At 39.7% G+C, this 25,313-nt stretch overlaps 1 protein-coding gene across 4 annotated transcripts; it reads left to right on the top strand.

Moving 5' to 3' along the window:
- The first annotated feature begins 2,158 nt into the window (after nucleotides 1-2,158).
- LRAT (lecithin retinol acyltransferase) lies at nucleotides 2,159-14,041 on the top strand. 4 transcript variants are annotated; one of them, XR_013167463.1, is made up of 4 exons: nucleotides 2,159-2,237; nucleotides 2,522-3,065; nucleotides 13,061-13,219; nucleotides 13,367-14,038. XR_013167463.1 is itself a non-coding variant. In XM_077139735.1 (3 exons), exons 2-3 carry the CDS (start codon nucleotides 2,523-2,525, stop codon nucleotides 7,005-7,007), a joined length of 696 nt encoding a protein of 231 aa, XP_076995850.1. In that variant the 5' UTR covers nucleotides 2,159-2,237; nucleotide 2,522; the 3' UTR covers nucleotides 7,008-11,633. The 4 variants fall into 4 exon arrangements, 2 of the variants coding, with proteins under 2 accessions (XP_076995850.1, XP_076995851.1); XM_077139735.1 differs by lacking the exons at nucleotides 13,061-13,219; nucleotides 13,367-14,038 and adding an exon at nucleotides 6,855-11,633; XR_013167464.1 differs by lacking the exon at nucleotides 2,522-3,065 and having other exon boundaries at nucleotides 2,182-2,237; nucleotides 13,367-14,041.
- Nucleotides 14,042-25,313: the final 11,272 nt, after the last annotated feature.

The following is a 25,313-nucleotide window of genomic DNA, read 5'->3' as shown; positions in this document are numbered from 1 at the left end:
TGGATACTGAATCCCAGCAGAATCGGCAGGAAAAAGACTGATTTTGGACTGTTTCATTGCGAAAGAGAAATGTACTTAATGGCACAAAATTCCCTTAAAAATTAGGAGCTGTCAAAGGCAAAAATAATAATCTTCAAGAAATTCCGTACCCTCCCCCAAAGACAGCCAAATGCCTGCATCCTGAGCAGCGTACACCGATCCATGCCTCCTCGGATCGACCACATCTCCTTTCCTTGAAAAATGATTCCTTCTCCGAGGTGGCCCCCCAAAATAACCCTACCGGGAAAGAAATTTTAAAATGTCGAATGGCTATCGGCTTTGCACTGCCTCCCTCTCCCAAAACGGCTTGGTGATGCGGTTATTGGGTGCGTGGGTGGGGTTATAGGTGCTATCTTCTTAATATTTTCGCTCTAAGTGAGTTTCCTGCGAAGCTGTGAGGCGTTGCTCTCTGCTTTTGTCCCTCTCAGGTTCCCTGGGTGGAGACAGTCACATGCATTTATAAGCCGCGCTAGTGACTATCAGAGACGGAAATAGCTAATTACCAAGGCCCCTTTGAACTCCCCGTGCCATTTGGCCCCTGTCACTGGAGGCTCCCGAATGAGCTTGAGAGTCCGACCTCGGTTGGGCCGTCGACATTTACACGTCGAGGTCCGGATCAGACCTTGAAACATTTCTTTCCACAGACTCCCCAGGATTTTAAAGAATCGTGCTGCGCCGGTGAGCTATGGGAATCTAACCAGCGTCTCTGCGGAGATGTGTGATTAGTTTCAGCAGATTGCTACCTCGGCGCAGTTCTTCAAACTTGGGGGCGTGGGGTTAGAGACTGCAGAATAATTATTTTTCTAAACTGCCGCGTTCACCACCTCCTTCCCCTTCCCCACTTTGCTCTTTCGATTTTCGTTTGTGGGAATTGGGGTTTCCTCTCCGCTGGGACTATAATGTGATGCAGGATTGTTTGGGGAAAACAACAAAAGTCACCGGCAAGGCGGGCGACGAGGACAGGGTTTATATGGCAGACGGCGGGTGGGAGCAAAACCCGGGCCTCCGAGGAGGATGGGGAGCCAGCCCCTCCCCGCCCAGTCCCCATGGTCCCGTTCATCTTCCAGGTAAGATGAATGTCCCTTCATCCATCATCCGCAGCGGGCCCCCTCCCCCCAGGCGAGCGGAGAATCTGCGCCGCCAAGAAGCCTATTAGCCCCGGACTGGGCGGCTTTGTGGAGCCGGCCGGGGCTCTCCATTGTGGCCTTTGTCCGCGGAATTTAAGCATTTACATAATGCATGAGCGTGGAGCGCAGCGCAGGGTCTGGAGACCGCGTGCGAGGCCCGCCCGGCCGACGTGTCAGCAGCTCCCCTCACCCAGCTGACACCCCCCACCCCGGACCACCCTCGCGGGTGCACCTGGGTCGCGCTGCAGGCGCTGGGAAAGGACCGCAAAACGCGGCGGTCCGGGTGCGCGCGGTCCTTGACGCCAGCCTCCCTCCAAGCGTTCTGCTTTCCTTGGCCACCTCCGGGACGTGGCGTTTCACAGGAAAACGGCAACGTCACTACGGGTGAACCGAAGCCGACTGAATATGACCCTGAAGCCTGACACACTTGACATTAATCCTGTTTTCCAGGCTGTCGTTGTGGGCTTCGTCGTTTTGTTCGTGATGACCGTTGGGAGCCGCGCGCTCAACGGCCACAGGTCGCTGTGCCCGGGCGCGCGGACAGTGCAACCGCGCGCCTTAGAAGGAAAGCGGGATTCTTGGAATTTAAAGGCAAGGGGCTTAGGAAGCTCTCGCGGCTCGCATAAGTCGCAGAAAGGTCGCTGGGTATCCATCCGTTTGGAGGGAGGACTGCATGGTCAGAAGCCCCGCTCGGAGGGAGCTTCTACCGAAAAAGACCCCGAAGCTCCGGGATCACACTGCTGGCCTGCAGGTGGAAGACCTTTCGCGCAGGCACGCCTTCAGTCTCGACTCCCCTAAATAGGTCGGTTAAAAGCCGGAAATGCTTAGGTCTGGAGTGCAAGAGATAGCCCGAGGGGGGAAAGGGTCACCTTGCAGACGGCCCGGAGCGCGGAGGTGGCCCGCCTCCTTCCCAGGAGCCGACAGTCGAGCGCTCGCAGCCCGCGCCCAATCAGCGCGCTCCTCGGGTCTGTGACGGCACTCGGCCCCGCCCCCCTCGACGGCGATAAAAGAACGGCGGAGAAGGCGGCGTCCCGAGCACCGCGTGCGGCCCTGCGCGCCCGCGTCTCGCAGGTGTGCTTTTCGCCCCGGTTGTCGCTGTGCGGGTTCCCTCCGTCCTGGTGTTCGGCTGTCGCGGGCCCCTCATTCCCGTCGGTGCCCAGCAAGGCGCGTCCGAGCCAGTCACTAGACTTCATTCCCTCCCGTCTCTTCCTCCCTCCTCGACAGCCGCCGTCCCGGTTGGCCCCGGGCTGCAGGTGTGCAGCCGCGCAGCGCCTCGGTTCCGCGAGTTCAACCTGGCCCGGCCTGGCTCTTGCCCTCGCGGCGGCAGCTCACCCAAGGCTCGCTGTCCCTTGCAGGATGAAGAACTCAGTGCTGGAGGTGGCGTCCCTACTGCTGGAGAAGCTGTTCTTCATGTCCAACCTCAGGCTCTTCGGTTCGGGCGCCGCCGGAGGCGAGGACGAGAAGAGGAGCGGTTTCTCCGAGATCAAGTCTTTCCTCCGCGGCGACGTGCTGGAGGTGCCCCGGACCCATCTGACCCACTATGGTATCTACCTGGGCGACAACCGCGTCGCCCATCTGATGCCCGACATCCTCCTGGCCCTGACTGACGACAAGGGGCTCACGCAGAAGGTCGTTTCTAACAAGCGTCTCATCTTGGGCGTCATTGGCAAGGTGGCCAGCATTCGCGTGGACACCGTGGAGGACTTCGCCTATGGAGCCGACATCCTTGTCAATCACCTGGACGAGTTCCTGGAGAAGAAGGCGCTGGTCAATGAAGAGGTGGCGCGGAGGGCGGAGAAAAGGCTGGGCATGACGTCCTACAGCCTCCTGTGGAACAACTGCGAGCACTTCGTGACCTACTGCAGATACGGCACCCCCTTTAGCCCCCAGGCGGACAAGGTACTTGTGACCCTAGGGGGAGGTGGACTCTTTAGGGAAGCGCCCTCCCCTCTGGTCTCTCCCATCCCCCCAGCCCCATCCCGCAGCCGGGGGAACCAGCTATCTTCTTCCTGGCCACCTTCCCTTCCCTTTCTATACCATTTTTAAAATTCTAGATCAAGCAACGAAAGCTTTGGTGCGTCTAAGGGAGGTTAAACAAAATAAATAAACGGAAATGTGCTTTGCAGGATACGTCGAAATGCTTGGCTATGCAGTACCACTCCGAGTGATTTCAGAGCGCTTACAGAGCTCATCTGAGTGCCTACCCACAATGTAGTTCAGGTGACAAAGGGCAGGTGACTCGGGATCACAGGAATTCTGTCGCCGTGTGCTTGCACCTTTTTTTTCTTCCCAAGAATTACAATTGAAAGGAAGATGTTTGGAGTACATATTTATTTAATCTGTAATACTATGTACAAATTGCTCTGCCTTTAAAATAAGGAAGCTTGTGGTTTTCCTCCTCCAAACTGTAGAGTGAATTCTCATTGAGTAATGTAAAACTATCAGGTTTCCCAATAAGGACCTTCCTGGTCCCTTATTCCTGAAGCTGTGCTTCAGAGAGATCGTTTCCCTGAGACCTGAACTTTTTTCTGTGCTGGTTTGAATCCCCATCTAGACTTCCTCCTTGTTAAGCATCCTTTTACTCTTTAGCCCCAAAGGTGGGTTTAGATTTGTTTCTGGGTTTCCCAGAAATCAAAACAGTTGATTTTCAGGAAGAGCCATTAAATTTTGGAAGATAATTTTTAAGAGAACTTTAAAAGACAGTATTAGAATTTAAGATTAAATTAGCCACAAATCCAAAGAAAAAAGATTTGTATATCCTTTTGAAACTGCTTAACTTTTGGAGATAGTTAACATTTAAAGCCCGAGACTTCATTTGTAATTGGAAGCTTTTTCAGCGTTCACTGCAGTTGTTCAGAGGCATTGTTAGTGTTCACTCTTCATAGGTAGAAACCTAGGTAAATCACATAATGAGCTTCAGTGTTAGTCTTCATGTTTATTTTTTTACAAAAAAAAGAGTCTAGCCAACTTTTAATTGCTGCACATCTTGATTAATTTTTTGACTCATTGGAAAATCCATCTTTCTCCTCTGGGGCAGAGGGTGGAAGTGTTATGCTTTTATACATCAGTGTATGAAACTCCATTTAGATTTTATAGACCCACAACAGATTCAATCTAGGAAGGATCTTGCATCTTTTCCAAGTAAAATAAAAACACAGAACACTGCAATGATTCAAGAATCACAGCTCTATAGTTCAGGCCGGCTTAGAAATGAACTTTACCACATTTACAAACACTGGCTCCAAAAGTGTACAAAAGGAAACACGTCAGATTTACTTAGGGACCAAGCAAATCATTTCTCTAAGGAAAAACAGTATTTCTATCTGGTAATTAGGAGTTACCCTTTCATGGAACACATACAGCACTGTATTATATATTTGAACAGAAAAACAGTACAAGTGCTTTTTTTAAGGTGGTAAAATATTTAATCTGCATAAATAACTAGTTGGAGTTTTTCATCTTTGAAGGCTTTGACAGGTTTTACAGAAGTAGAGAAGTGTTTTAATTGCTTTTGCTGCATAGCATCTCCTGTGAAACTGAGTTTTTGTCTTTACTTTGAATGGTCTAACAAACAATTTGGCCACAGAGTAGATTTCTAGGGGGGAAAAAATCCCATCCCAAATTTTCCAATTCTAAGAACAGTTTTTTTGAACATGCCCTGAGACAAGCAGGCCATTAATTCTGAAGGAGGTCTGGTTTCTGCTCTTCAGAAACATAAGGAATTATTTGATTCTTCATTTAATTATTGAGTTCACACACACAAATCTATTATCTACTTAGTGTGAAAGTTCAAGTTTTTCTCTAAAACATAAATTTGAGTTTGTAAAAACTCTCAGAAACACTCTCCTCAGGAAAATACTGCAATTAATTTGAAAATGAATAGAAAATTTTACCTTTTACTTCTTTGTGATAATCTATTCTTTTGCAAGCTTAGAAATCATAAAATTAAGGAATTTCTATATTGCTGTTGATAATCTGTCAGTATTTTGTAAACCATAAATCCCTCTAAATGCTAATTATAGCTATTCCTTCTATTTTTCCTACTATATTTTTGCTTTGTTAATACAGCCTTTCATTGCCAAAATGAATGCAAATACCTCTTTATCTGGGGGGAATTCAGTGCTCACAAAAGTGCCTCCCAGGCTACTTAACACCTTCTTGAGAAGCCGGACATTTCCAACACTGTTGAGCACCACTGGAGATGTCTCTGGGGACAGTGGCCAATGAACAAGAACAGGACATTTGAAATAAGATGCTCCTTGAAAAACCTGCTTGTGAGGGGAAAAAAGTCCACAATGACTCTCTGTTTGCCTTAATTAACAAAATATTGGGAATAAGGTAGAACAAGCACAGCTGTATCAAGTCAACTTACTCATTTACCCAAATGCATATTTTCCCATTACTGGCCAAGCCTCTTCCTCACTGTTCTGAACACTTCATTCAGTTTGATACTCACCACTCTAAGATTGTGTACGTGTTACTCAATGCCTTGTTGTTAATTTAAAAAAAGAAAGGCATATGTCTGTTATATAAATAAACCAACATCTGGATAGCTGAAAGGATGGATCATGTTTGTTTAGATCTCACATAAAAGTGTGAATAGAGATGACCTTATTTTTATTGTCAAGATAATGTACTAATATATGTTGGACTTGTTTGTTGTGTCCATTAAGAAATTGTTCAATATTATATAAGCCAGTGTAGGGACCCCTAAAGCATGTACAATGTCATATTTAGAATAGTTTATAACTACTATGAATGGCAAAACTCAAAATAAAAATGGAACAATTAATTGCCAAATTCTGGAAGTGGCAGTGATGAGGTAGGGATAATTGTGGGCAGATGTAGCAGTAATAAGCTTTTATAATACCTTAAATTTTTACAGCATGTGGAAGAATTCAGCATTCTTTTACATAAAATATCTCATTTGATCCTCACAACCTTAGTATTTGAATGGATGGGAAGGAGATGGTAGTATGGAGAGGTTGAATGATTTGCTTGAGGTCACACAATTAATAAGAAGTGACACCAGGACTCAACATAGACCATCAACTTCCAAGTAAAATTATTTTTCTAAGAAAAAAATTACACATATTAGAAGAACGATTTCCTCAGGATAAGGGGCCATATTATTTATTTTCAGCAGCCAAACAGGTGTTAAATAATTGATGACTTTGTTTAATTAAGGCAGTGAATGTACTATAACCACAAAAAAGACTTTCTGTGCCTTTACACTTTGAGACCTATAAGAAAGTTACTGGTACCACCAACTTTTTGAATGAATTGGAGGAATTGAATTCACTAATAATAATAGGCAAGATTCTATCTTTTCAACATTGGAGACCTTTTTGCTCTTTTATTGATAAGCAGATTAGTGTTGTTTTAAACCTTTAATCCTGAATAAATTTGATGTGGTTAAATTATTTTCTACATTTACGAAGGCTGCTGCCATTATTAACAAAGTTGCCTAAGCATCATCTAGGAAGAATGAATTTGAATGGCTATTGTGGGTTGTGGAATCAAGAAACTGGCCTGTAACATCTTACATTCTTTCATACATCATAGGGGAAATTCTAGTTCTTTCGGTAGATAGAATGTACCTGGGAAAACTGTACTTTACTATTTGTTTTTTGTGATTCTCCTTAGGTTTGCCCACCTTTTCTAATGTTCTTTAATTTTATTTTTCAGTTTTGTGAGAATGTGAAGATAATTATTCGTGATCAGAGAAGTGTTCTTGCTTCAGCAGTCTTGGGATTGGCATCTATAGTTTGTCTGGGCTTGGCATCGTATGCCACCATTCCTGCAATTTTTATTCCGTTCTGTCTGTGGATGGTGGGCTAACTTCATACCCCTGTGTCTGTGTGTAGATTCTGAGTGTAAATATGTTCATATTTATAGAGCACAAATCAGGACAAGCATTGTTGAAAAAATGTGACCTGTAACACTGTGTTTTGGATAAAAATGTGATTAAGAATCACGCAAAGTGCTTACTGTGTAAGCCCAAGTACAAAAGGCTTTCAGGCAGTTCAGTTTTAAATCACATTCCATGCTTTGGAAGCATGACAACTTGTGACAGAGTTCAGTATTTAAGTCAACTGGCCCTCTGACATGATGGCCATAGGAGATCATTTGTGTTATTTTTCTCTCCTGTAATCATTGTTCTTCTCTGTTAGGCTGGTATTTAAAGATTAGAAGACTTATGAATGAAAACACCATCTTTATTGTAAATTTATCCTGTTTCATTTAAAAAATACTGTATTAAACGCAAAGAATTTTTCTCATTCAATGAAAATGTTTGATGATTAGCAAAAAGAAAAAATAACTATCTTCTATTCATGTATTTTATATAATCCCCAGAGTTCAAGAATATTTTGTCTTCATTACTTGAATACAGTATTAATAAAGGTGAGGTTTAAAGTAACCTAAGAAACTATAGAAATCTTCTATGGTTTCCTCCAGAAATAGATACTATAGTATCACTTGAACAATTCGATTTGACTTTATTTATTAGGAAGCCTGGCATTCATTATTTTTTTCTGCCACTCTAAGAGGTAAGTGGATATAGGATTGAAGTAACTTGGGTATTTGGTGTGTGTGCATCAAATAAAGATGCAGATATCCATATTCACACATACTGATGAAAGCCAAATTAAGTTTGCTTTGAGTCTTTATTATGGTATTAGTGTAGTTATTATAGAACATCTGTAGAAGTGAATGTAAAAGCAAGTTCAGTCCAATTGTTAAGTCCTCGGATCTGTGCTATAACTTGTATATATATAGCATTGAATGACCTATATTTTAAAGCATTTGCTAATGTACTGTATTAGTTTAAAAAAACCCCTCAGATTTGTCTTGTATTCAGGCTTTTCATTTCATTTCTAAGTATAGTTTATTTCCTTAAAGGAAGGATGCCACAGCAATGTATAAAACCAAAACAAGTAGGACTGAAGGACATAACTATTTGAAATAATTTCTAAAGGTCTTAGTACCATCAAACATGTAAATTGATTACACCAAGGTTGTTAAAAAATCAGAGTTGAGATGTGGCAATGTTAAAACAAACATTCAGATACTCTGCAAGATAACCAAATTCTAAACATTAATCTACAAGCTTTAAAACTAGCAGTCACAAAACAGTGAGTCACATAAGACAATGGATAGGCTGTCAGTTAGTGGCCCAATCAGAACACATTAAAGAAGCATATTTTAGTGTTATTAATGTTTTATCACTACTAACTTATCCACAATAAATGAATTTAGTTGGAATTTAATGATAATTAAACTTTATTTAGCACATTACACTGTCTAATTATTTAAATATTTTAAATAATGAAAACATTGACATTACTAGTCTACCCATTTAAAATAATCTGAAGTCTTAACACATAAAGGCAGCCACTATGTGACTCCATTGTGTTAGTGGTTTATCACTTATTGTATATTACTCTTGTAGCAATTACAGTAATTTTTTAATATGGTATCCTTATAAATAATACCATTTTGTAGGCTTTAGTATTGTAGGCAGCAAAAAAACCACTGTCCGATGTTAAGTCTGAGTTCAAAGATAATGATCCCTCCTTAAATTCCCAGGAAGTTCTTAAGATTGGAATTAATATGACTTAATAGGAATTAGGAATTAATATTCATAAAGTTAAAGCAAGATTCAATCCATCATTCATTTGTAGAATGCTCATTATAGAGTGCTCATTATATGCTAGCACTGACCTGCTGCCATTTCAAGGTCTAGAATCAGTATTATATTATTATTAACTACTTATAATAGGGTGTATACAGTGCTATGGAAATACAGGTTGAGAAGCAATTACATGTGCCGGAAGGATCAGAGGAGTCTATTTGAAGTAGGCAATGCTAGGGATGAGGCTGAGGTACAGTATGAGATGATCTTAACTCCTGATGTGTTCCACTGCTTCTGGAAAGAGGGAGCTGGAAGGAAGGTTTTATTTATCAAATGTTCAGCAGCACTAGGATTTATTAAACTTCTTAAGGGGGAAGGAAGGTTTTTGTTTGGTTTCTTGTACTTCGTTCACTTAGTTGCTTAAAAAGATAGAAAGAGAAGCTTACATAACACTACATGGGACATTCAGGAAAACTGTAAGTGATTCAGAGGCTAGAGCAGAGGGGAGGGGTGGTGAGAGAAGAGTTGGAAAGGAAAGCAATGGTCAGTGGTGCAAGTCTTGTGTAGGCCAAGGCTTTTGGACTTTCTAAACAGGCAATGGAGATATGGGGTTCAGAACCGTAACTCCCAAAAATATGGAGGAAGGATGAGGGTCTGGGGCAAGACAGGATAAGGGGACATATCAGGAGACCAGCTATGGCCTTCAGGCCTCAGATAGGGCCTGTAATTGTTGGGGTGAGAAGCAAACATGTCAAGGAACTGTCAAAAGAATTTAACCAAATCCTTATATCTGACTCATGAATAACTCTCGATGGGGTGTTAGGGAGAAGTCATGTGTTCTTTGCCAGAAAGTAGATTCCTGCAAAATAAATCTGTCTTTGAAATAACCAGATGACTTGTGTTTATGTTGGATACTCCTGATTTTTGCTCTGTTGGATATGTTTCTTTTAAAGGACAAGTGACTAAGTATGGATTTGTTGTTTTAAAAAATCACTTGTTAAGAATATAGATATATTTTCTATTTCAAGCTGTTGCTAACTGTCAAAAATCAGAAATCTTTCCAGCAATAACAAAGTTATGCCAATGATTAAAGTTTATTGATATAGATGAGAAGCATATAACAAATGGTTACCAAACTTTGTTTTATAATATGATCTATTTAGAGAGTTTTACCTAAACCCAGATATATTAGCTCAAATCTGGTATACTTGCAGGTCAAATAAAAGCAGTTTTACAAACTGTCTTCTATTGTCTTTGAATTTGAAATACAATAAAGCAGACCATGAACACTGTCTTGAATATAGCCTGAAGAAGTTTGTCTCTCAAGCTTCTTTCACTGAACATAGTAGTATATATTTTAAATTAGAACTTTATGTGGATTTACCTTGGACTCATGATCTATGTTACCTACACCATGATTGTTAAAATGTAGGCTGTGTAATATTAAACAACATGTCCCTTTTCCATTTCACAAAGTTAAGCACCAACAGTGGCACCAGTGCCCCTATCACCAGCTATATAATGCTTGCCTAATAATGCTGGCCTCTGGTGAAATGAGAATGAGGTTTAAGTGGGAGCAAGTGCCAGGGCCAGTCCTGTAATGCATTCATAACACTGCAAAGGAATAGAGAAGATACTTGGCTGGACCCTTTCACACCCAACCACTTTGTGATTATACAACTAATTAGTGTGCCATATGCTAGAGAATGATGTGGGGCCATACCTCACACCATATAAAACAACTGACCTAATTCAAAATGGGTCAGTGACCTAAATATGAGAGCTAAAACTGTAAACTCTTAGAAGAAAACATATGGGTAAATCTCCATGATTAGATCTGGTAATGGACTCTTAAATATGACACAAAAAGCATAAGTAACAAATGAAAAAACAGACTTCATCAAATTCATCAAAATGTAAAACCTGAGCATCAAAGGACAATATCAAGAAAGTGAAAATACAACCTGTAGAATGGGAAAAAGTATTTGCAAATCATTATCTTACAAGGGTCTGGTTTCCAGACTATATAAAGAATTCTTTCAACTCAACAATAAAAAGATAAAGCCCAAATAAAAATGGGCAAAGGTCTTGAATAGACATTTCTCCAAAAACGATATACAAATGGCCAAAAAAATATGAAATGATAATATCATCAGTTAGGCAATTCAAACCACAGAGAGATGCCACTTCATAAACACTAGAATGGCTATATTTTTTGTTTTACTTTGTTTTTTGTATGCTGTATTGTGGGATCACATTTCATTATTTCTTCATGTGAGTATCCCATTATTGCAGCACATCTGTTGAATTTATTTTGTTTGTTTTTGGTTTTGCTTGTTTTTTGGGGGGGAAATGTATGGACTGGGAATCGAACATGGGTCTCCTGTATAATTTTTTTAATGGAAAAATAAGTTTTGTGGGGGGTACAGAGAAATTGGAACGGCTGTGCATTGCTAGAGAGAATATAAAATGGTACAGTTGCTGTGGATGGCAGTTCCTCAAAAGCTTAACATAGAATTGCATATGACCCAGCAATTCCACTCCGAGGTATACATGCTCAAGAACTGAAAAGAGGTACTCAAAAGAATGTACATGCATGTTCATAGCAGCACTATTCCCCAAAGGTAGAAAGATTCATACCCATCAAGGGATGAATGGATAAATTGTGATATATAAATACAATGGAATATTATTCCGCCACAAAAAGGAAATGGAGATTGATCTATGCTGCAAAGCAACATTATGCTAAGTCACAAAGAAGCTAGACACAAACGGTCACATGTTGTATGATTCCATTTATATAAAATACCCGGAATAGGTAAACCATAGAGACAGAAAGCAGAGTGGTAGTTGCAAGGAACTGGGGGTGGGGAGCAGGAAATAGGGAGTAACTGCTCAATGGGTACGGGGTTTTTCTTTGGGGTGATGACATAAAGAGATGGTGGTTGCACAATGCTAAGAATGTATGAAATGACATTGAATTGTCCATTTTAACACAATTCATTTTATGTGAATTACACCTTAATTTAAAAAAATACAATCTGATCTAGAACTTGTCCACACATTTCTTTCCACTCTACCACCCTGGCTCCTTGAGGGCTTCCTGGAACTGAACCAGCTTTCCTCCAATAAATATATTAATTTTTCACACACCTTCTATGCACCAAGCAGGGCCACATGAGGATGAACTACTTAGGATCGTAGTCATGTAGTTCAGTCTAATGAGAAAGAATGACAAGTAAATAGACTCTAAAACAATGTGATAAATTTGCGCACTGCCAGGAAAGCACAGAGATGAGACACTTATCTGTCTGCTAGGGGCCAGTGAAAGAGATAGATGTCAAAGAAGTCTTCATTGATATCTTAATTAGGTTTTAAAGAATGTGAATATTTAAGGCGGAAAAGGCCTCCTTTTTCAAGGTCATTTCAGGTCCATGAAGCAGTAAATACAGAGGCACAGAGTCTTGAGCATCCATATTCCAGTTGAGATATTATAGACAGATAAGAAGAATAACCTCTGTTCACGAGGACCAGTGAGAGGACTTGGCAAAGAAGGATACTGGAGATGAAGCAGGATCGTGAAGGACTTTGCCCTTTAAAAGTTTAAACTGAAAATAAAACATTTCCCAGACTTACCGCAATCCTGGGATGAGTCTAATGATGGTGCAATTTTGTGAAATACATATGGAATAGGGATGGAATTTGGTTCTTCCATGTTTTGAGGAAAAGAAACTCAAGTCTTCCTAATAGGGACTATTGGAGGATATATGGAGAAGTGGGGAAGTGCTGGAACCACCATAGCAGACAAGTGGGTACTTCTCCCTGTTCAGCTCACAACGAGTGGAGCTTATAAGCACCACTCTTATGGCTGCCTACCTCTCAATGTATCATTGTTTCTGCTGTCACATGGCTTCTGTTACTTCTTCACTGTTTCTTTTTGCTTCTGTTCCACTTTACTGGGTCTCTGTCTCTTATTCAAAATTACCACAGGATCTAATTAGGCTGATCAGTCACTATGCAACATACAGTGGTCATAATAAAACTGTCCAGCCAGGCTAATTCACGTGCTATTGCTCCCTGACATGTCCTTTAGATCAGGTATCTTCAGATCAGGTGACACTTGGGCCATTCAGTTCTCGCCAAGTTAGACAACCATGTGCCCTGTTTCATGGCTTCCAGGGGGACCCAACCTAAACACAAATGCTCTTATTTCCCTCTTTTTACAGGAACATTAATTTCCTTTTTTTTTCCATTCTAGGACAGACTGGTCAGGAAGCCAAGGAGGAATACATTTTAAAAGATAATATGAATAGTATGAAGATATAGAAGTGCAATATGACTGAATCATGTTCACATGGGATTTGACAATGAAGGAGAGAGTACGTGGCATGGATTAGTGAACATTCCCCTAATGCTGGTAAGTGTGTTTTAGAGGGGTTGGGGGAGAAGTCAGACTGTGGGCTGAGATGTAAATGGGAAATGAGTGTGGCCCCTCTTCATAGTAGTTGATGGGAAAAGTAAGGAAACAGAGTGTAATATCTTAACATCTCTCTTTTCACTTTAGCATTTACTGGAATGGAACATACTGTGACCTGTCTGATGCCTCATTGAAGAAGCTGAAGTGTCATAAGTAAATTTTCATAATTCTTTTCTGAGAGACAAACACTGTTTATTACTGAAAGAACTTTATTTTTCTTTCAGAACAATGATTAATATCAAAGTTTCAATGAAATCAATGAGCATTCCCATTTCTACTGGTTCCTTTGGAAAAAACACAAGTTCAGAAGTAAATTCTAATAGGGTTAGAATTATTGGGAAGTGACAGAAACTGAAAAGTACTGCATATGTCTCTAGACTCTTGAGCTCACATTCAACCAGTGTGTTGAGGGCAGTCCTTTACTGCTCCTTCCCTTAACAGAATGATGAGACAGAGAGACTAAGACACAGTAAGACACAAATTCAAACTCTTCTAGAACATTTTTTGAGCAGTAGGACCTCATAAGTACTTCAGATACTCTTAATTAAGATATTTCATTGAAAAAGCATTCTAATGGGTTTAAAATAAGTCCAAGTAGCTACAATATCCAACATAACTTGGCAAAATAATGGTCTCCTATCCCTTTGTCCTATACTCAGTCAAGATGCATAGAATTTTGAGACGACTTTTTTGGTACTTGACAGAATTATATTCTCTTTCAAAGAATGTGTTAGTATTCCTATGGGAAAATCTTGTTTATACTGAGCCAAACAATGAGTGGGAATTCTAAAATTTATTAGATAAACTGCTCTCCTCTGCTAAACCTGGCTAGGTTTACAGTTGCCCCCTTGCCCCCAAAGGTCTGCTCATACCAAAGAACCAGATATTAAGCTTCATGTTGGTCCACATACCTGACTGACCTCATGTCTTACTGCTGGGTGGCATCTAAAAAGGTGGCAACTCCTACATGCTTGATAAATATCCAGATTCATTTCCTTTCCAAGACTTCCCTAACTTTGCCTATCCCCTACCTCCATCTCCACACTATGCATAATTTTCCTGGATGAGGACTAAAGGTGACAATAACTTTTGTGAAAATTATTTTTTTAAAAAGAATATAAAGGAATTTAAGGCATAAGAAGAGATGGGGGAAAATGAAAATGAAGAGATTAAGTGCATTTATAGTTCCATGGTGTGTTTGAGGGGCTTGCTCCTTTGTAAGTTATTGGCTGCTCCACCATAACTTCCCTCATGACTCATGCTGCTGTAGTAGCTGGTATGTCTCCTTCACTTGCTCAGTCAGATTTCTCCACTTTGCTAGTGTTCGTTCTTCTGACTACTGTGGAACCTAGTACTATGGGGATCTTTTCTCAAAAGAGATTTTGAGAAAATACAATTTTTGCATTTATTCGTTACACACCTCAGTTATGGGGTTTCAGGACTCCTCTCGTAGAAAAAACACAGATTTTCTTTTAGAGTAGTCATTCTCAAAATAGTCATTCTCCTTTATTTGGTGTTCCTGCTGGGCCCCAAGATGATCTCCTAAAAAGTAAGCCCATTCTTTGGTTTTTAATAGAAAATGGCAATAGATGGGGTAGATAAGTTGCAGCATCTTATCTGCAACTTATCTGCAGCATCGTTTGCCCCTTTTAATAGGGGCAGAAATAAAAGTTTAAGTCACTGTTTTAGAAGGTTTGGGCATGATCTGAAAAAGTTACAATTATGGCTTAGAAGGGAGTTTAGATGTTTACCCCCTTTCAGCGGTAACTAAGTATAGTTAGAAGTGGATGGCCATGGTGAATTTTAGTGTGATGGTTTATTGAATCAGAAATGAAAACACATCCAGAGCTCCCAGGTAGCAGAGATAGAAGAGGAGACCACAGCCAATCTAATCCCCTCACTTTATGTGCAAGTTAAGAGGTTAAGAGTAACATAGATCCCAATGAGGTTTTGTGATAGAAACAGAATGAACACCTGATTCTCTTGACACCAAACTCCCTGTTCTGTTCTGTGGATTCTGTATTGATGAACTATTTGCAAGCTCGCCAGTTGGTAACTGTATTCTTCTACATTTCTACCATTGGTTGCTTAGTTGGAGGGAAAAAATGCCAATTTTGAAGTGGTATAGTGGGCACAAAGCCTTTCAGCCCAAGGTTGTCTTCCAACCTAGGCAGCTGAGTAGCCTTAGAAATGTAGAAAAGGTCAACTTTATTGTCCTCTTCTCCTTTCAAAAAAAATTGCTTGGCTCTTTCCTTAGGCAGACTCAAAGAACGCTTACTGAAGGATGTGCTCCTAAACACAAACTCTGAAATGAAGGAGATATGTTTGGGTCAGGGAGGTCTTCTAGGAACTGAGCACTCACGGGCTTAGTATGTTTCACTTACTTCTTCCCAGAAGGACAAACCCAGCAGCTCATTTCCCATGGCAGAGAATTCAGATTCTGCTTCATTCCTTTCATTTGGTGGACATTTATTGAGTGTCCATTATAATCTGGACAAGCATTGAGCTTGATGGTGGAACTACAGAGGTGAAAGACAAGTGTCCACCTGAAGAAGAAGATGTGCTACAATCCTAGTGTTAAGCTTTCTGAGTTGGAAGTGGCTTTGGAAAATACCTAACATTTTGGCATTTGTTATTTTATAAAGTCTTTTCACATACATTAGCTCATTTAATAGTTACTGCCCTGTAAAACAAAGCTTTACAATAAAGAATCTGACCCTATAAATATCGACTTAGGTTTTTCCTCTAGCCATTTTAACCAATACTATTTTAATTTCAAAGTCGAGGAAACTGAGGCTAATGAGGTTAAATGTCTTGTTCAGGATCTAGCAGCCAGCAATGCAGAATTAGGAGTCAAACCTTGGTATTTTTACTGCAAATTCTTCCCTATTTGTGGGCAATCAAGTAAACAGTGTCATCCATTTCTTTCCAAGATCACGTGGCTACCTCTAACCAGTGGGTTCGTCATGAGAAGGCAATACATTTATTTCCATCGTCCTTACGGGTGTTTTTTTTTGGCTGCAGAGTTTAAAGTTCAGTATGATTTATTAGTTCTTAAAATTTTCCCTCCTCCTCCAGGGAAATGGTGAGGTAAATTGAAGCAGTTCCTGCCCCTGGAACATTAATCTAGCAGTCGACTAGTTTTAGTTTTGTTAAAGTGTCTATGCAAATTGCACTCAGTATTACAAGGTATTATTCATGCTCAGCAGTCCTCCCACCAGGGCAGTATGGAGTTTATGAGCTGACACCATGGGTGAACATTCTATATTCCGTATGAACTGTTTACGAAACAGTTTCCTTTTGTGAAGCAATGGCAAGACAGATGTTAAGATAAAACAAAAGCCGGTGGAAAAATAATAGGCGTGTCTCTCTGACACCTAGCATTTTTTGGTGTCCTCACATTATTCCCCCTACACTTGGCTTCTTGGCATTTGGGACTTAACCTTTAGGTCTGTGGGGTGGAGTCTTTTCTGGGCAGTGCAATTCACATACAAAGTTACAGCACCAACAGGGCCAAGACTGAGAAGCTGAGAGTCAGTGGTGGCAAATGGACCATCCTGGCTCTCCACCAATGGGGAATGGTGCAGATCTCTTGGAACAAAGCCTCCCGGCTGCTTGTGAGTGGCAAAATCAAATAATGGCTGGCCTGGGATCCAAATAAAGGATGTTACTTAGAAGTGTGACATATGTAATGATGTTGATTTGGCAGAAATCTGCCCTTTCCTGAGCGCAGACAGGCCTTAATAGTCTCCTACAGTTCTAAACTTCCTCCCTTCTCCCCAGTCTCTAGCACCTGTGAATCTGGCCCCTAGAATCCCTGCCTGTACCTTGAGAAGCCAAGCCAGGGGTCAGAGTCAGGCCTGAAGGGTGAGGCCCTAAAGAGGAGATTAGCCTAGGAGTTCTGAAATGTGTCAGAAGGCAAAGTGGGAGACAGTGGGGAAAATGGTTCAAAATGGCCCCTGTCCAAAGGCCACAAGGTCGGCCCTATTGTGAGGACAGAGACCTCCCAGCCTGATGTCAGCTGGGAAAAAGCAGGGTCTTTTTTCTGGGGGAGAGGGTAGTGGTGCGGGGTGGGGGTGGTGGTGCATGATCCAGGAATTGAACCCAGATCTCCTGCATGGAAGGCAAGCATTCTACCACTGAACCACCGGTGTACCCCAAAGCAAAGTCTTTATGAAGTAAAAAAGCTATTGCCAGTATAGTGTTTTTTTAAGTAGAAGTTGGGTAATAGGGAAGTTTCTTTGCAAGTAGTTTGGGAGAGGATAAAGAGAAGAGGAAAGTTTGGCCTTCACCCAGAAGCTATGAATACTAACCAAAGCTTATATTATAAATGAACATCTCTTTTTCTAAAACCAAACCTAAGAAAGTTAAAATTTCAATATTCAGTTGTAATTAACAATCATATTGATAACTCTGAGATTTTATAATATTCAAGATTGTACCTGGGGGAAGATTCAGTCATGACCAATCTGTGTGTGGGTGTATATGCGCGTGTGTTTATTCTAAATATTTGGAAATAATAGTACATTTTTAACAACATGGCCATACTTAGTTAGCTAGAATTTTAAATCGACGTATATATGCCATTTCTAACATTCTTAACAAATGAAAGCTTGCTTTTCGAAGTCTACGTTTTCCTTGGGAACTTGATTGCCTCCATCAGTCAAGCATGGGCATGCTTTTTTTTTTCATATTATCACCCAATTATAATTTCCCCCTTATTCTTATTACCTATAGTACTGTTCCTTAATTTTTACTCCATGGGCTACCTGCAACATAATCACTCATGACACTTGTTAAAATGTTTCCTGGGCAACATTACACACACAGTGGAGCAGAGATTACTATTTGGCTATCCCTATATTACTGCCCCTTTTCTCTTTAGTAAAATGAACCTAATTTAGTTGGCATTAGCAACGCACCTATTAAAAGAATGTATTTGCTGGCTGACTTTCCCATGTGACAAAATTCTGACTAATCAAATGACAGCAGAAATGTTTTGTAGGAATTCCAGAAAGACACCTTGAAAGGGAAGAGACGTACTTTTTCTTTTCCCTTTTCTCTTGCTACCAGCCTGGAATGTGGACACAATGGCTAGAGTGTCAGCAGTCAATCTGGATCATGATATCACTTTGCGGCAAAAAAAACAAGCTACTTCAGGTTGGTGAAGTAGGGAGAAAACAAGCTTAGGTACCCGGGGTGCTACCATATCAAGCTTGAACGTCCTTCCTCTGGAGGAAACAGGCTGCTAACTTATTCAAGTAATTCAAATTATCTTAGATTTTCCTGTTATATGCAGCTGAACCTAATCACACCTGCTAAATGTACTGTATCAAAACTCTGTCTTGAAAATCTGCATTTTTAATAACTCCCTAGGATAATTCTTGAAAGCACATGATTTTGGGGACAACAGCCATGGTCTATAAGGCCTATGAATAGTTTACTAATTATTTTTTGGACCAACTGGAGGATCGTGCCCATTCTGTCCTTGTACTGTCCAGAGCCTAGAACCATGACAAACAGGAGGCGATGGTCCATCAAAGCCTAGAGAATGAATAAATAGGTAAGGGGAGTCTTCTGTTGTACTCCTGATTTTCTTCCTTTAGCTACTAGAACAAATTTTTCTTAACTGTTGCTAGCCCTGAGAAGTATCTGGAAGATAAATCTTTTTCTACTGTTTTGGAAGTCCTAGGTATCCTGCACCAAGCAGCAGCCTTGCATTGACAATACAGTTTCTCAAATGTGGTGGCTATTCTGCCTTTGGAGTCCTTTTCAGAGTTTGTCATCAGGATAGCATGAGTCTGGTAGGCCAGTGTGGCCCTTTAATACTGCTAGCCTAGTGGGGAGTGAAAAATGATCCCAATGTCTACACCTATATACAAAGCAGTTAAATGCTCACTATTTTGCTTTTATGATATATGTCCTGGTGTACATGTGTGTGTGTATTTGTGTGTGTGCAAATATAGATACACACATATCAGTTTATAAAGAAACATATACAAGTTCCCCGATATTATATATCCTCCAACATTATGGCAATTAATAACTGTAGTGATTATGCTAATGAAAATACAAGCGACTAGAATAAGAAGTTATGCGTATCATTTAGAACAGTGGTGAGTAGAGGTCAAGGAAAATGCATGTTGATGATCGATGGGATTTTGAGAATTTTGGAAATAATCCACTTGCATGCTTCATGACACTGATTATCCAACATTTCCAAAATTGTGTCAAAATCTGACTATTTTCCTGTATTTCCAGATTCTCTATAGTATTGAGTCTGTCAGCTTATCCAAGTTATTGTCTTTCCATTTTTCTTTGTTAGTACTGACATATGCTATTGAGAACTAATGCTAGAGATTCTGTCATTAGTATTATGGGTGATACTTGATGAAAAGGGTGATTCTTGATGAAAAAGCAATCGCTATATCCCCATCTGTATTTACCAGGAACTCTGAAATTAATATAACATAACAAAAAAACTTAAATTCTCTGAACTTTAAATTCCTTCTCTTTACAACAGAATTAATAATAATACCATTCTATCCAATTGCACAGAGGAAAAATGAGATAAGGTATTTAAAGTTCTGAGCACAGGGCCTAAACAAAGTGCTCAATAAATGCTGGCTGTGATTTTTAATTTGTCTTTCTATTAAATATTTCAGCCTCCTGTGTGTTAGTCTACTTGACAAAACATCTGTGAAACTCTGTGCAACACATTCTATTAAATTGATGCTTACATTGGATGTTCTTAGGACTTTAGTAAAGGGAGAAAAAGGATCATTTTCCATTTCTTTCTTCTGATATCTCCAAAATAACAGAATGGCAACCTAATATGTGCTATATTCATGAGGTCAGTGCGGGACCAGGGTAGCAAGCCCAAATCCATAAGCAGCCAATGATGGCTACCATGGGCACTGCAATGACCACGTAGTTCCATAGACTTTAGCTAACACTGAGGGCACCATAGACAGTTGCATGCTCTTTACTTCAAGCTAGGCTTTAACCCATTCCTTATCTGGTATGTAAAGAAGGTGGGCACATAAACCCTAGCACTCCTTCTGGCATTCTAGCTCAGTGCCTGGCCAACACCCAGGCCCGAACTGGCAACTCTACACTTTTCATCACAAATCCTATCATGCCTACTGTCTTGTCTTCCAGGCCACCCCAGTTACATGACTGAGAAAAGAGAAATCAAAGAAAGAATAAATGATCATGTTCCACTTATAATCCATTTATTTCTTGCACTAAAAATTCTAGTGGGTCATTGTATCTTTCTCTAATGGGTTAGAGTAATGAAGGAAGAAGGAAGCTTTGAGGTCTCCCTTTAGGCTGGCATGTATATTAACAATAAATAACCAAATAAACGTATTCTATTTAATAATGTTACATTATGTAATCAGGATACTTCTATTATATCGAGGAAAGTTATTTTCCTTTTACTGTATTTGTTTAAGGGTTGACTTTAGGGTTTCTAATTCCTTATAAGATGGTTAATTTGCATTGGCTGCAGGTACCTTCCTAGAACCAAATCCTGAAGATGTTAAAACAGCAAGAGAGATGCATAAGTATCTAAAAAACTGTAATTAAAAATGCAAGAGACTCTGAGAAGAAAGAAACGGTTTTGGGAAAAAAACAGCAGCTCAGATGCAACAAGGTGGGCATCATCTTAATGGGAAAATTTCCGTGAGGAGTTTTTGCAATATCATTTTATTCCCCTTTATTCCATTGGGTAGGACAGTGCCTCCCACTTTGACATTCTAAGGCAGACAAATGGAACACAAGGCAGGGCACTCAGTAAGAGGGTTACATCAGAGTGATGCTGGCTGAGGTAGCATAGTAGGTCACCTTATCAGTGAAGACTGAGCACATTATCTGTGTGCTCACAGGGAAAATTAGACAACTGAGGAATCCAAAAGCTATAAAAGAATTAAACAAGTGATAGTAGATGAAGCTAAATTAATGTATTGAATTTAAAATAAGCATAATATATATTATATAAGAAATAATGGAGGATAATGGTAACATGAAGTCAGAACTTGCAGTTATAAAGAAAAAACCAGGTAGAAATAGCTGAGTATGAAATGTAAAACAGTTAAGTAAAAAACTCAATAGGAAAGATACACAGCAGAATATACTGAGCTAACAAATTAATTAGGAGGTGGAAGAACAGATCAAAGAGTTTTATTAGTAGGCAACAGGAATAAATAAAGAGAAGCTGCATGGAACAGTGATTAAGAGCATGGATTCTGGATCCAGATGCCTGGGTTCTAATCTCTGCTCTGCCCCTTACTGGCTGAGTGACCTTGGGCAAGTCACTTAACTCACTGTGACCATTTTCTCATCTGTAAAATGGGTCTAGTAATAGTGTCTACCCCATAGGGTTTTTTTGTGAGGATTAAATGAGTTAATACACACAAAGTGCATAGCAGAGACTTTGGCACATAGCAGTAAGTACTATGAAAATATAAGCTGTTATTATAATAAAGAGATAGGAACTATAAAAGAAAAATAAGTAGATGTAGGAAAGAAGTACCCATGGTGTCTTTCTATTAATAGGAGATCCCACAGAGAAACACAATTAAGTGGAAAGAATTAAATATTTGAAGAAAAGATGGGGTATATCTAGGACCAAAGAAAGCTTAAATATCTCTGATTGAAGGAGTTCACAGAGGGCCAAATTAAATTGATGAGGAGAAATCTGTATCTAGGACTCATTATGAAGAAATTTAGGATCAATGAGAGAGAGAGAGGGAGAGAAAATTATAAATGCTTCCAAAAAGAAAGAAAACCTTCAAAAGACCAAGATTAGATTGACATCAGATTTCTCCACAATCATAATAGAGTCAAGAAGATAATGGAACATACTTTCAGCATTGAAGAGAAAGAACTTCAAAAGGAGAATTTGATAGCCTGTGAGACTATTGTTTGAACATGATGGTGCAAGAAAGATGGTATCAACCATTCAAGGCTTGGAAAGTTTATATTCAAAAAGACTATTGGAGGAAGTAGTCTAAGAAAAAGAAAAAATAATCTAGGCAGTCACCATGGGGATGTATGGGAAAAGGAGGTAAGTAAATAACATTGTAAGAAAGAATGAATGTTTGTGTGTGTGTGTATGTGTGACAATCCAAAACTAAAATTCCAGGTAATACTAACAAGGCTTGTTTGTGTGTTTGGAGGGGGAACTGGTGAACAAAAAGAGGGAGCTGATAGAGTTCTAAAGTCCTTGCCTTAATCAGAAAGAAAACACAAATGTTGATAAATAAAAGTATTCATAAGTTAGCTATGGGTATAGAATATATAATTTTCATATTGGGAAAAATCAATTTACCTTAAAAGGTGAGAAAGAGGGAAAAAAAGACACTGGTCCTTTAGCTTCGCAAACTTTGCTAAATCTTTATTTTCTTAATTCCTAATTTCATCATGTACAAGTTCCACCTAATTATGAGTTAACAACTGGCCACATACTCCATTTAGTTATTCCCTTGCCACTATGTGAAGCAGATAATGCTGTAGTTTTAAATTCTATACAGATACCTAAAACCTCATTAATTTGGAGCTCAACAGTTTTTGTTTTGTAACACTGCTGATAAGGAGAGAATGAGCTTTAATTTTGCAAGAATTTGAGAAAATTAACAGTGTACCCAAGATTATGAGAGGAAATATTTAAAGAACTTGAGAGGATCATTTTAAAGATCCCAAATACTTCTGAAGTGGCCATTTACTCACTCAAATAAAAGCAGCCATTTATTTGCAAACACGTGAACTGTAAATCACTCTTTCGTATTCATTAAATTTCTCAAAGGAATTCCTTCAGTCAGTATTTTACTGGTCAAATTCTTGTTAAAATAATGTTTATTGCTAGTCTGGACGTATAGAAACTTGGATTTTTCTTTAATAAACAGCTCCTTTTCCTCTTTTTGATCTGATTTAGCAAAGTAAGTTTCTAGGTAAAGACGAATCTAGCATCAAATCTTTACTAGGTGCAACACAACACTCTAACTGAACTCTTGTTAACCTTATGCCTTGACAGTGTAAAATTCACTGGTAAAACACTGACCCATTGATGGTGATTCTAGTTCTCAGAAAAGGCACTATCTAGTTCTTGTTGTTTTTTATCTTAGATCTACATATACTGGGAGGGTACATTCAGGTAAGATAACTGGTCTTCTTTGGGTGAATAACCTAGTAACACAGTCCTTACACTAATAAAACTAAGCAAAATATTTATATATCTCTGACTTATTACTGTTTTCTTATTTTTCTCCTAAAATTACATTAACTTTTCTCAAAAAAATTATATAGCATGCTCACTGTAGTAAAATAAAATGAATAATATAATCTGATATCCTTTCTTAGTATATTTTACCTTTAGTTAAAATGGGACCCTCCTTTTGCCCTCAAAATCAGAATAGGAAGTGTTTTCCATAATCATGAACACTCTTCTGTAACAGAATTTTTAATGGCTAAGAACTACTCCACTGTATGGATGTTTTACAATTAATCAATGCCTTAGTTTTGTAAATTTTACTAGTTGTGCAAGCTCTCTTTGCCTCATTGGAAAAAGAGAGGTTGCTATGAGAATTGAATCAACACAGGCAAAGTCTTAAAAGAGGGCTGATCAGTATCTCCACTGCAGAACTTGAGTACCTTGAGGGCAAGGAACTTGTCTGCCCTGTTCGATATTGTGTCTCTAAGCTCTAATGCCAATCTGGTGCATAGAAAGTGTTCAATCAATGCTAATAGTGGAGCTAGTATTAGTAGTCTTGGTGGTATAGTTAAATAATTTTTTGCTGAATAAAGCAATTAACATCCCTGTATTTATATATTAATAGAGAACTATTTTTAAACAACTAAATCTACTAGGAAACTGTAATAAATTTCAGGGTAAAGAAGTTTATTTTCCCAAGTGTGATGGTTAGGTTCTGATGTCAACTTGACCAGATGATGCACCCAGACGTCTAGTCAGGCAAGCACTGCCCTGACCTGCTACTGTTTCGTGGATGGTTGATAAACCGGAAGGCTGGTTCATTAAATCAACAGTGAGTTGATTGCAGCTATGGCTTATTACATCTGGAATAGAGTAAGGGCGTGTCTCCTGCAAACAAGATGATCTAATCAGTTAAAAACTATTAAAGAAGAGACCTTTTCACTGTTTCTTCTGCCAGCAAGTCTCTCCCGTGGAGTTCACTGAGATCCTCTGTTGGAGCTACCAGCTTCACAGTTTGCCCTGCGGATTGTGGACTCTTTCATTCCTACGGTTGTGTGAGATACTTTTGTAAATCTCATATTTACAGGTATCTCCTGTTGGTTCTGCTCCTAGAGAACTAACACAATTGCTATGACCCTTTTCAGTTTCAGCTGGAAATTCAAAAGGGCTAGCCTTACTTTCATTGGAGCAGCATTTTCCAAGTGTTCAACGGATGTTTCTTTGATTATTAATAGGTATTATATGGAGGGTTGTGTGATCATATAAGTTTGTTAAACCTTGGGTTAAACAGAATTAAATAGTTATCTTTACCACAGGATATCACTAAACTTGCAATAAGCTGTTTTGCACTATCTGAGAAATAACGTAAGAATTTCTGAGGGAGATATAGTGTGTGGTGATTCTCAAATGAATTTGATCACACAACTATTTTTTTCATGCAGTATTTTCTGCTTCAAGTAGTGTACTAAACACAGTTTGGGAATTCAAGGATAATGTTTTTGAAGTAGAGATATCTCCATTTCATAAACAAGGTGTACAGGGAGGTGGCCTGGAGAGAGTAATGGGGTGAATGTGAGGCAGATGTTATATTAGACACTTTGCGTTGAGTATCTATGGTAGCCGTCAATACAGCTCACCCCAACTCCAGCAGTCCACATTCTGGTTACCTCTAGGACTGCACCTCCTAGAACCATTGGTTGGGATCACGTGATGTGATCTGAAAGGACATTATGTCAGTTTAGAACCCAGCCTGTGATTGCCAACGTGAAATCCTTCAAAGCTGCCACAGCAACCTGTGATGTCACAGTTGCTCCCTCTGTG

Source organism: Tamandua tetradactyla, chromosome 22 (assembly GCF_023851605.1).
Source record: "Tamandua tetradactyla isolate mTamTet1 chromosome 22, mTamTet1.pri, whole genome shotgun sequence".
Lineage (NCBI taxonomy): Eukaryota > Metazoa > Chordata > Mammalia > Pilosa > Myrmecophagidae > Tamandua > Tamandua tetradactyla.
Note: the sequence above shows the minus strand (reverse complement) of the source record. Positions and strands in the feature narration are given on the sequence as shown.

Coding starts and splice junctions, on each gene's coding strand:
- LRAT (XM_077139736.1), top strand. CDS start 2,523: ATGAAGAACTCAGTGCTGGAGGTGGCGTCCCTACTGCTGGAGAAGCTG. Junction 3,066..6,854: donor TTAGCCCCCAGGCGGACAAG/GTACTTGTGACC, acceptor TTTATTTTTCAG/TTTTGTGAGAATGTGAAGAT.